A 13,184-nucleotide genomic window follows, 5' to 3' on the forward strand; every position below is an offset into this window, starting at 1 on the left:
CATTTTCATAGTAGCTGGTTGTCAATCACGTTTAATGTCGTCTTGTAACTTCACGGGACATTTGCAAAAGTTTGCACACGCAAAAACCCATTCAACACACCCATGTTAACTTAAAATAAGCATATTTCTGTGGTTTATATTACACGTTTCAAAGATTTTGGTTAGTCATATCAAAATTAAGCATCAACATGGCTTATAAAGTGAGTAAGACCGCAGAATCTCTTCATGCCATCTTTTCACTTCACGAAAAGACAATAATAGCACACAACACATTAATACATTATTGTAAAACATTATCGTAATAGAGCTTTTGACATTAAATGTTTTATGGATTAAACAAGAAAGACCAAGTTCCCTTAATATGAATAGTTCATTTCCCTCAGACATAATTTATAAAATGCTTATTCAATGTTTTTGTGTGGATATGTGTTCTACGTTTGTGTATAAATATGTACATTTTGAATAAAATGTTTACACCTTTTTAATAAGTTTTTGATAAATTGAATCTAAATACAAATATTTATTCAGTGTCAATTACCTGCCACGTTAATTGACATACACTTAACTTAAATATCCACTTTTCTTCTGACATATAACTTATAAAACACTTCTAAATATCCACTCAAAAAGATTGAATATGTTGCATGATTTTGTCGATAAATTTTGTCTAAAAAATAACATTTATTTAGTGGCACTTACCTGATGCATGAACTTGACAAAAGTGCTGCTGCTGTCTCCGTGTCTTGTGAAACCCGTGAAGTCACTGACTTTGAAGGCCGGCAAATGTGCGTAATGATCTCAATATTGGCTGGATTTGTGTTTATTAGTTCAGTCAACATTAGCATTCTGAATGTTGACTGGATTTGAAAATAACCCTTCATTTAATGTTTTTAAAATATATTTGTGTAGACTTAATATGTCTTCTCAACTAAGCCCAAGCAATAAAATTAGTTCAACTTAAAGGTGCAGTAGGAGATCTTGGAAAATGCTAACTTTAGCCTGATAGCACTGAAAGCGTACGTTCCACCCTCCCTGCAAATCGCCGTCCAAAGCCACGCCCCTGAAGGCATATAAGTAAGTAAGTAAGTAAGTGCTTTATTTCTATAGCACCTTTCTAGAGCAAGCGTCACAAAGTGCTTTACATCCAAGATGGAGAAACAGTACAAAATATATAACAATTAAGAGAACAATTTAGAACACACACACACACACACTTTGCTTGAACATTTGGGCGGCGTTATGCAAATCTTCCCACATAGTGAGGTAGATATGTGGGGGCGTGTTAGAACGAGGCGTTTTAGGTAGGCGTGGCTCTTTGGATTTGAGGCATGGCTCAAAAGGCGTTTTTGACTCTTAACTTTTATAAAGAATATCTCTTTGGATTTGAGACTTTAGTCTTTGCAACTTTACAGATCTTCTTTACGCAACAAGAGCTTGTAACACTCCAAAGAGAAAGGAAAACTTGAAATCGCATCATATGACCCCTTTAATTGTTTAGATTATGAAACTGAAGCAACTGAAGAATTTGTATGAGTATGTTCAGGTATGATCAGTTTTAAGATGCCTGTTGTTGGGAGAGAGAAAAAATCCCCAAAAATTCTATATCATTGTTAACAGTATTTGTTTTTCCTACAATAAATGTATTTTTAGAGGGTGATAGAGCTGGAAGCTGATGAAAACCATTCATATTTTTGGGTGAGGCAGGCTTTAACATGGAGGAGAGGTTGAGAGCGGCCCAGAATGATGTTCGCTGGGGGGCCTGACTACCCCCCACTGAATGTGATTTTTAGGGGGCCCCATAGCAAAATCAGTGCAATGAGCCCATAATTCCTAGCGACGGCACTGAGAGCAATCATGGTTTCAGGCCCATCCACAGTTTATTACCTTGTATTTACCCCCATACTTGCCTCTCCTTACTGTAACCCGACTGAGGAATTTTTCTCCATGTGGAGGTGGAAGGTTCACAATAGTCACTCTTCTCCAGGCCATAGATGATGTGTGCAATGACATCACAGGAGGAGACCAATGTCAGGCCTGTATTTGCCATGCCAGAAGATTTTTTCCAAGATGTTTTGAAAACATCCATTATGATGTGGATGAGAACCTGCCAAATCTACAAGACAGGGTTGATAAAAAACATAGAAGTGCAGTGAGGAACACTTCAGTTGACATTTTACTGTAGGCCTACTGTAGTTTTTTCTTATCTAAAGTTTTTTTTTTTTTTGAAAAACCTGTTGTGAGTTGATTATTTCATCAATAATTTTAATTAATTTTGTGTAGAACCATAAACCAACAGAACCAATGAATAAACCATAGAACCAATGGATGTGTAGAACCATAATGAAAGCTGCATCATGTGTTTTGAACAACTATATTTAATGATTGTACTAAAAACTACACAGTGAAACTATGGGTATCTTGTGTGTCTAGAGTTTTGAAAAATGACATCAAGGTTCTGAAATTGGTGACAAAATGATTGTAAAAAACTTTAAATCAATGTACCGATATGTTATTTACAAGTGTGCAGATAACGTTATTTACAGATGTAAGTATACAAATGTACAATCTTCGGATTCTATCATATGTATAAATGTGTCAGTTGTGATGGACAATGTATAGGTATGAATGTTTTAATTGTTCAGGCTGAATATAACCTGCGGGATTTTTTATTTTTTCTTATGTCTGGCTGTTCGAAGAGAGAGTGGGCTGGGTGTGTGGGGTCGAAAGTGGTTTTCTTAGCCCTTTTCCTCACTCTGGAGATGTAAAGATCTTGGAGGTTGGGCAGGGGTATATTTAATGATTGTACTAAAAACTACACAGTGAAACTATGGGTATCTTGTGTGTCTAGAGTTTTGAAAAATGACATCAAGGTTCTGAAATTGGTGACAAAATGATTGTAAAAAACTTTAAATCAATGTACCGATATGTTATTTACAAGTGTGCAGATAACGTTATTTACAGATGTAAGTATACAAATGTACAATCTTCGGATTCTATCATATGTATAAATGTGTCAGTTGTGATGGACAATGTATAGGTATGAATGTTTTAATTGTTCAGGCTGAATATAACCTGCGGGATTTTTTATTTTTTCTTATGTCTGGCTGTTCGAAGAGAGAGTGGGCTGGGTGTGTGGGGTCGAAAGTGGTTTTCTTAGCCCTTTTCCTCACTCCGGAGATGTAAAGATCTTGGAGGTTGGGCAGGGGGGCACCAATAATCCTCTCAGCAGTCCTGACTGTCCGTTGTAGTCTCTTGATGTCTGATTTGGTAGCTGAACCAAACCAGACAGTCGGGGTCCAACTACTCCTCTCTCACGTCCAACTATTCCTCTCCCTTGTCCAACTCTTCCACGTCTAGACATTTTCTTACTTTTTTTGCTTCTCTTTGTTGTTCTGTATTGTTTTGAACAAAACAAATCCAGAGAGTGCCTTTTTTATTGTGCATGCCCATGTAATGGAAAGACTTGGAATTATTCATTACTGTAAGATTGGAATCAGCTATTTTTCAATTATTAGTAAATAAAATAATTCTCATGAGCTCTTTTAAGCTGCTGTTGTTGCAGAAGTAAAGGCTTTACGCTATATTTAAAGTTTGGAACATAAGGTCTTCATTTCTGTCATGCTGTGTTTAAGCATTTGTGAAAAAGATAAGAAAGATCCATGATTTTGGTATGGGGTAAGCTTGTGTAAAATGAAAATTTAAGCATTTTAGAAATTTGTTAATTGACGGAATATTGTGTGAAAACAACATAAATTGTGTTAATGGTATGGTCACGACAAACGGATGTTGTGCTAATTGTGTTTAGAGTTTTGAAAATGTGACTATAGATTGGACTATAGATTGGAATGTTAGCAATTGAAAAAAACTGTAAACAAAAAGATAAACGCAAAGCAAACAAACTCAGAATCAGCAAGTACAACAGTTTACTATGAGCACACTTTGATGAAACCGTTTCCTCAATTTTGTGAACCGAGTGAACTGAGGACCCGAGGCAACATGCCGCCTCAACTATCCTGATAGCCTTTTATGGCCATTAAATTTCCTTTGTGACTCCAGCCCTAATCCTATTTTTGCGAATCACATCTCATCCACAGAGTCCGTAATGATCTTCTCTCCTGACTTTCCTTCACCAGAACCTGATTTTGATGTTGCATGTCAGACTCATGGAGTAATTCTCCTCCTTGAGCTTCAGCTCTATACATAATTCAAGCCCGATCCATCTGCCTGTTGCATGGATTAATATTTTCTGCACAGATTTGTAGGAGGAGATTGTGTCCATATGCCGAAGGCTACGGAGAGAGTAGCTTTGTGGAACGCCATCATTTTCTTTCCGCAGACTTGAGTGGCAGAGATGGAGAGCACTTCAGGACCATCACATTCAGGCTGATTGATGCTCTCCACACTCTAGGCAGCGCTCTTTAGAATGATAGCGCTCTCCCAGACCAATACACCAATCAAAACAAAGCATGTGCACCAATTTGAGAGCAGTCAGACATGTAAACAAATATAATGATCTCGGTCGCAGCTTAGATTATTTAAAGCAGGACCGTTTGTAATGTTGCCTAAAGGTGTTTATTGAAAGTCTATATATCTGGCTGTCTACTCATGTTTTTATGATCAGTTATTGACTGAACTTGTAGAGTCTATTAACTCTTCGTATATTGAGGTATTATTTCTGTTGTTTGGGTTTCTCTGAAAGGCTAGCTGACAGCCTGGGTCATGATGACTGAGCAAAAAATGGTCACATTGATTTAAGACCATATTTATGGCCGATAAGTTTTTCGCCAGCCCTGCAGTCGTTCTATTTTAGCTTCTCACATAATGTCATGTCACAATATATGGCCTCCATTGTAAAATTTATTCTTTTTTTGAAGATTAATATTAGTTATTATAGTGGTGTGTGTGCCCACTATAGGGAGAGGAAGAGGATATGAATTGCTGAGAGGAGAAAAGGGGAAAAAGCTCTGCTCAAAACTTGTGAGCTGACTACCTAGCCAGCATTTTAAGTCATCATGGGCGCACTGCTGACCTGAAGGCAGTTTCACAAGATAGGCAGCTTCTGATATTCCTCATTTTGGTCAAGTTCAGCAGCATGACATGCATCTTTCATGAACTGGGCAATCCCAGAATGCATTGCTATTGACTTAGTGAAAAATTCATCTAGCATGACAGTTGAGAGATGTTTATATATATACATACGTCAGGTTTTTTTTTCTTTTTTCAAGAAATGAATACTTTTCTTCAGCAAGGATGCATTAAATTAATCAAAAGTGACAATGTTACAAAAGATTTCTATTTCAAATAAATGCTTTTTAACCTTCTATTCATCACGTCCTGAAATCCTGAAATCATGGTTATATCATGGTTTCCACAAAAAAATATCAAGAAACACAACTTTTTTCAACAGTGATAATGTAAGAAAAGTTTCTTGAGCAGCAAATCAGCATATTAGAATGATTACTGAAGAATCATGTGACACTGAAGACTGGAGTAATGATACTGAAAATTCAGCTTTGCATCACATTAATAAATTACATTTTAAATATATTAAAAGAGAAAACTCATTTTAAATCGTAATAATATTTCACAATATTGCTGTTTTTATTGTGCTTTTGTTTAAATAGATGCAGCCTAGGTGAGAATAAGAGACTTCTTTCAATAACATAAAAAAAATCTTTGTCCTCATACTTTTTAACAGTAGTGTAAATTATAATATGCATATAATTTGTATGCTCATTAGTATATCACATTTTTAGCTTAGCAACATGCTAGCATCAAACTTAAATTGTGAGTGTAGTCTCCCTTTACCTGTGAATCATTATTTTAATGGCATGCAGTGATGCGACCTATGTAAAGTGTTCCAAATCAGTCACGTAATAGGTTCCATTGTGGTTAGAATGCTGCCAATGTAGGTAGCTATTATATTATGACCGGGGCCTTTGCTAAAATTCATAGGGCCTGGATCAGTTTACAACCTAAAAGACCTAGGTAGACCCCTAACACTGTTTCTGATTGTCCTCCCATGATGACAGTCCTGTCCGTGTAAATGTATGCATGAAGAATCGATCTAAACTTGCAGGGATTTAGAGGTCCTTTGATGTGACAACACACTGAAAATTGCTTAAAATAGCACTAGAGATTAAACTGATGTAATCCTATTTAAAGGAACCTTCACCAAATGTTTATTATTCAATTGCCATCTGCCAGAAAACTCTTGCTTAACCCACAAATTCCTCCTTTAGGAAAGACGGCATTTATATTTGCATGTATTTATATCAGCCTTTGCAAACTTCACTCAGTGTCACCATATACTGCTGACCCTCAGCACTCAAGGTAAACTCTGTGATAATTAAACCCTGCGTTCCCCTGACAATAGAGTCTGAAATCAAATGGGAAGGGTCGGTTGTACTCATCAGACCTGAGCCACATCGCCCATCCTCAGTTAAGTGCTTTCTGATGTGCAGCTGCCCAAGATTAGCAGGTATTTCAAGGCTGGCTCAGATCGCTCATGCTAAAGCTTTATCAGACAACCCTTGTGAGCCGGAGACAAGCAAAAGAGGAGATTATATTAGAAGACAATGGGTCTCTGTTTAATGAGAGCAGGCTCCTAACAACACTCGGTTCAAGGTTTTATTTTTTTCTTTTCAGGAAGGACGTTTGATTAAAGCGGCTTGCCTGTTTTTGAGCATCTGGGATGTGCCAGGGGATTTCAGCTTTTGCTTTTAGAGTAGGCCTATAAGTTGACAATGAACCTTTGGGTGAAGTTAGTTACTTGTAGTCTAGTTGTTGCCTAGAAATCCACTCAAATCTTGTACTTATTTGCTCAGCCCGTTGTCATTCAAATATCTATGCTTTGTATTTCTATGAAATACAAAAGGAGAATTCTAACGAATCTTTACACAATTTTTTTTTTTGTATAACAACAGTTCATGCAGTACTAACATCATACGTCCACACCTCTGTATTGCAAATCTATTGAAGGCATTTGATAGCTTGGTGTGAGGAACAGACATCTATTGTTATTCCTCTCAAGTGAGCTATAAACTTGAGAACTCTTTCGACTGGATCACTGAGCCAGTGAGCTGAATCAGATCAGTCTGAATCGCTAAGGAAAAAAAAAACTTACCGTTTGAATTAAACTGACTCAGTTGTTGAGGTAAAATCAATACAGGTACACTAATAAAATCTGTAAAAATAGTGCATTGTGTTATGTTTTGGAGTTGATATAGAAATGTCAGTAAAAATGAATTGATAATGATTTGGCAGAAAATTACCAGTACATTTTCATTTATATTTACAGTGTTTATAATACTATAATGTATATTAATTTATAACTAAAATTATATTATTATTGATTATTATCTTATTATAATTGAGCATTATTATTATTGTAATTGATTATTGTCTTATTATTTAATTATCTACTATATATACAGTATATATATATATATATATATATGTGTGTGTGTGTGTGTGTGTGTGTGTATGTATACACTGTATGTATATGTATATTATATGTAATTTTCTAAATAATATTGTATAAAATTTTGTGATGAAATTAATTTCACTACACTGCACTACATAAAGGTTATTTATTGGCATTGATGATTCCATGAAGTATCATTAACGTTCATGGAAACTTTCATTGTACTAAAGGTTCTTTATTGTGAAAAAAGCTCATTTAGATTATTAAAATGTTCTTCACACTAAGAAAAAAGGGTTATTTTAAGAACTGTTCACTGAAAGTTTCTTTGGTGAACCCAAAGTAGTTCTTCTATGGCATCATTATGAAAACTCCCTTTTGCAACCTTTATTTTTAAAGACTCTTAAGTCTTAAAATCAGCTTTATAGATTGAAATCTGATGTGGATTTCTGATTCTCTTTAATGCACATTAGACTCAGTGGCATTGATATATACCCTGTTAAATCTGTTCATCTAAACTCATCTATCACCTTTACTCTTTTGTTCTCATCCTGCAGTACTGTGCTGCCCTCACTAGGAGGCCTATTGTAACTGCAGTAGTCTGTACTATAATTTGTGATCTCCATTTCCATTTGGTTTTTAATTTTAGGGGGTGAACCTTTCCTCACATCTCCAAAAGATGTCCCTCACCCATTGCTTTTGTGCAGCTTCTCCAGTCTTCACCTTCTGAATGTCCACTGTGCACTAAATGTTACACTGTTGGAAACATGAACTTGACATATTTTAAGGCTGGCTCAGATCGCTCATGCTAAAGCTTTATCAGACAAACCTTGTGAGCCGGAGACAAGCAAAAGAAGGGAATTATATTAGAAGACAATGGGTCTCCGTTTAATGAGAGTAGCCTCATATCAACACTTGGTTCAAGGCTTTTTTTTTTTTTTTCATTTCAGGAAGGACATTTGATAAAAGCACAGTACAAACTTTGCATAGCTGTGCATCAGGATGAAGATCTGAACTTCTAAATGAGTTCATCAGGTCTGCTCTTGTGTGTAAATGTTCATGTGTGTGTTGTGTGGCCATGTGCTAATCCTCGAATCAAGGTGTCCATGTCAGGCTTTCCACCTTGGTGCTGCGTGTGTCTGTCTAGAGCAGCACAGATGGAGCCAGGGATGGGATTAGGGAAGAGTTTCCTTGATTTAATAAACTACTATGGCTCAGAAATGTAAGGGATAAACCTGGGCACACAGAGACAGTTGCTGAGCGCAGCACATCAGAGAGCCGCCACACATCGGCACGCCTCTTTCATGAGCCCAGGCGACGCATGTCCTACTTACGCTCGCTCCAAAGTCCCAGGCGAAGATTGAGCTTTTACCACTAAAAAGATTAAAGGTTGACAAAGTGCAAAACCAATCTGGCAGACAGAAACAAGTACAATACTGTTTTCGGATAATATTATGATTGAATTAGACAGTCTAAATATCCAAGGAAAATTTAAATACACTTTTTTTTCTCATCTTTAATTACATATTTATGTTTGATATATTGTACAAATATTGTGGTTGGTAATATTTTTAAATGTTTTTGAAAGAAGTCTCTCATGCTTACAGAGACCGCATTTTTAAAATAAAAAATACGTGGAAAAACAGTAATATTTTTTAAATGTTTGAAATCACTGTTTTGCCTTTTAATATATTTTAAATGTAATTTATTCCTGTGATGCAAAGCTGACTTTTTTAGCAGACATTACTCCAGTCTTCAGTGTCATTGAAACATTTCTTATTATTATCAATAAAGTTTTGCTGCCTAATATTTTTGTAGAAACCACAAAACACTTTTTTCAGGATTCTTTGATGAATATAAAGTTCAACATTTATTTGAAATAGAAATCTTTTGTAACATTATACATTTCTTTATTGTCACTTTTGATCAATTTAATGCATTATCGCTGAATAAAAGTTAATTCTTAAAATATTATAAAAATTAATAATAATAAAATTATTATTGTTTATTATAATAATTATAATTTATTAATGTAATGATATAAAATTATAATTTTATAAAATAATTTTTAAAATATAGATGTAATATAGATTATTTGTATATATTATACTTTTTTTGATTATTACTAGATTATTATTTATTATTATTATTTATAATATCTAGATATAATAAAATTAAATTATACATTTAACATTATAATAAAACAAATATTGTAATGCAGTGATAAAATTAGCTTATTTCAGTTGGTTACTAATGGTATTAGTATTTATAGTAATAAGAATAAGAATCAGAATCTTTTGGTAAATAGATCTTGTACTAATGTATAGCTCCCCCTGTGAGCTTAATGAGGATAAATGATAAGGAATATGGTTGTTTTAGATCAGTTTCCCATCGGATCCTGTAATCTGGGAGGTTTATCTTTCTGTGAGAATATGAATGAAGGCAGTCCAGCAGTGAAAGCGCTTGTCAAAGGAGCCGTCGGTTACATCATCTTTAAGTCCAGCTGAGCTTGACTCGTTTCACGTGAGCCCGTAGAATGCGTGGCGAGATTGAGCTGCGGATTGTTGGAGGATTACTAGTCCAGATCCACAACAGAAATTAAAAAATGGAGAGATGGGTGCAGTCTCATGAGCAATAACAAAGCAGCTTGAGGGCAGCGCTCAGCCTAAAGCAAGACGCCGGCGTCTTTACGTCACAGAGAGATTCAGTTTAAAGCTGAAAGAAAAGGGAATATAGCAGCAGTGCAGCGCAGCAGCTCAGCTCAGCAGAGCTCCACCACCACGTCTATCTCTGTGAGGGAACCACCGCCAAACTGGCTGACCAGGACAGATGGGAATGCTGGGATCAGTTGATCCACCTCCAGCTGAGCAGCTCAGGAGACTTCCTGCCCTGTGAGTGACCTCTGACAGTGGGTGTACTTAAATTAGTCTCCTCAGGGTATCAGAAAGAAAAGGGAATATAGCAGCAGTGCAGCGCAGCAGCTCAGCTCAGCAGAGCTCCAGCACCACGTCTGTCTGTGTGTGAGGGATCCACCGCCAAACTGGCTGACCAGGACAGTTGGGAATGCTGGGATCAGTCGATCCACCTGCAGCTGAGCAGCTCAGGAGACTTCCTGCCCTGTGAGTGACCTCTGACAGTGGGTGTACTTAAATTAGTCTCCTCAGGGTATCATTTAGCATGTTTCCTTCGGTGGAAGCTTTGCATGCGAGCAATAGATGTGCTTTTTAGCGAAGTTAACTTTGTTTTACACTTCTATATTCAGTTTTCTTGCTCTTTGCTCAAACTATCTTGGCAGTTCATTGTTCAATTAAATTAAATTCAAGTTTATTTGTACAGCGCTTTTCACGATACAAATCATTGCAAAGCAACTTTACAGCAAATTAAGTTTCTACAATATTTAGTGGTAGCTTATCAGTAGTGACTGTCAGTCAATGTACATATGGCAGAAATGTCCGGAAAAATCAATTAAAGATGTAATCAAACAGACGATGAACACTATTAACAGCAATTATATGGGGTGGAGTTATATTTAATAGACCTGAGAAACATTGTTACTGTACTGAAAGAGTTCAGTAAATGTGCTTTGAATGAGGCTGCATTATGCACAGTCTGAATTTAAAACTGAAGCAATTGAATTAACAGAAAACAATGCATTACAATAAAATCTACAGGTATTAATCCTCATGGGCAAGTAGCAAATTAATATTGAGGATACAGTATGAAACTGGGGTACAGTATAGGTGAAGTGAATCTGTTCTGTTTGACTGTTTTGCATTAAAGAGAAAATGCTGCATGACTTTTTCATTATTTCAATTATAGCATGCATGATAGAGCCCCTCTCTGACTCTTTGCAGCAGAGTCAGAAGTGAGTCATTCCTCCTCACCCAGTTTGGAGCTCAATCCATATTCCAGACCTAAAGCTCCAGGCAACTTTAAAGGGGTCATATGATGTTGCTAAAAAGAACTCCAAAAGAGTTTATTAGGTCAGTAAACGCAAGTCCTAATGCATCATTTGTATTATCAACGTGACCTCTTGCTGCTTATTGAGGAGCTCATTAATTACATCAACTCGTTTTTGAGAGGTACTGTCACAATTCACTCGGAACGAGGAGACACGGAGATAGCTTCAAACCACAGTCTTTTAATAATCCAAACACAAGGGGTACGTAGGAGACACAGGAACACATAGAATGACGTTCAGAACCGACAAACACTGACTGAAAGGACTAGGGCTTTTAAACACAGGATAATTGGGGGAAGAACTAGACACACCTGGAATCAAATTAACACAATCAACGGGAGACAGAAACTGGGTCACAGGGAGCAAAAACACACACAGACAGGTCCATAACCCTGACAGGTACTTTGTACTAAATCCATCAAATGAAAGCATACAACATCTACATGTTTGGATTTATTTATTGTTTTTCCTACTGTAAGATGCATTTTCGTATACATGCATTGTATGCATACAAATAATTGTGTGCAATGGACTGCTGAAAAAGACGCTTTATATCACCTTATTCATTTTTCAGTACATGATTTTTGGGATCCACAGGGGTTTTAAAGGTTTTTTTTTGTTTGTGTGTTTGGCTGGATTAGGAATTTTGCCTTTGTAGGATTATGATTTTTTTGTCAAATGTACAATTTAATGATGTCAACCTAAAAGTCAAGCGCTGCCGCCGAACCTGCCCTCTGAAGTCCAGGATAAGTATCTCAACACTGGCTGTTTCTCTGCTGTCACAGGTGATTCTCAGCGGGTCGAGATGCCACGGAGAGACATGGAGGTAATCATGGGACAAATGGTTGTTCTGGAGGCCTGGTACACCCCCACTACCTCCATCGAGAAGAACGCAGTCATCTGGACCTTCATGGCCAATCACTCCAAACAAGTGAGTATGTTTGGAAACAGCATTATAAAATTCTTAGCACATAGAATATTTGTACAAAAAAATTATATAGTATTATAATTTACTGAATTTTAAATAAGACTTATCCATGTTATATATGGATAATTTATTAATAATAATTCATAACATTTATATAGAATTTTGATGTTGAATTTTAATTTGAATAAGTCCATGTTATATATAGTTTCAGTGTAATATGTAATTTATTCATAATTAATTAAGTGTTTATATTTGTATCTTGATGTTAAATTTTAAAATACAGCAAGTCCATGTTATACTGTATATACATCCAAGTCTATGTTATATATCATTAATTTACTAATAATAATTAATTAAATGTGTATATGTTATATATTTAACCCATAATCTTGATATTGATTTTAGAAGTCTACATTATAAGCTATTCATTTCCTGTCCTCCTTTGCTGTCGTTTTGAAAAAAAAGAGGGATGGATTACATGATAGAACAATCTGTTGTTCTCCATCAGCAGACTAATAAATTACGTGAACCTGACATGTCAGACCCAGCTCACTCAACAGATGGCTTTCACATTAATGTCACAGGAAGAGTACACTGTAAAAAATTCATGTGAAATCTACAGGAATTTACTGTGATTTGTGCACAGGAAATTACTGTATACTAGTTCACAGTAGAATACCGTAGTTTCAGTCAAAATTGCAGTAATGTAAGAAGTACTGTGAGTGTCACAGTAACCAGCAATGTCTTTGTAACGGACGGAACACAGGAAGCGTGCGGATTCATCTGCAAGGCTTTATTAACAGAGACGTGGTCACAAACAGGCATAGGTCAGACAATGGCAAACAGGTATATTGATGGCAAGGCAAGAGGGA

At 36.1% G+C, this 13,184-nt stretch overlaps 1 protein-coding gene across 2 annotated transcripts in view; it reads left to right on the top strand.

The window, feature by feature from the left end:
• Positions 1–13,184, top strand: part of LOC107713439 (endothelial cell-selective adhesion molecule-like) — a 51,829-nt gene that overhangs the window by 26,142 nt on the left and 12,503 nt on the right. For both annotated transcript variants that reach the window (XM_016518922.1, XM_016518923.1), the window contains exon 2: positions 12,170–12,315. In XM_016518922.1, the coding sequence (XP_016374408.1) occupies positions 12,170–12,315 (146 nt within the window). The remainder of the gene's footprint in view (positions 1–12,169; positions 12,316–13,184) is intronic.

The sequence above is a fragment of the Sinocyclocheilus rhinocerous genome, unplaced genomic scaffold (assembly GCF_001515625.1).
Source record: "Sinocyclocheilus rhinocerous isolate Xijiao unplaced genomic scaffold, SAMN03320098_v1.1 scaffold689, whole genome shotgun sequence".
NCBI lineage: Eukaryota > Metazoa > Chordata > Actinopteri > Cypriniformes > Cyprinidae > Sinocyclocheilus > Sinocyclocheilus rhinocerous.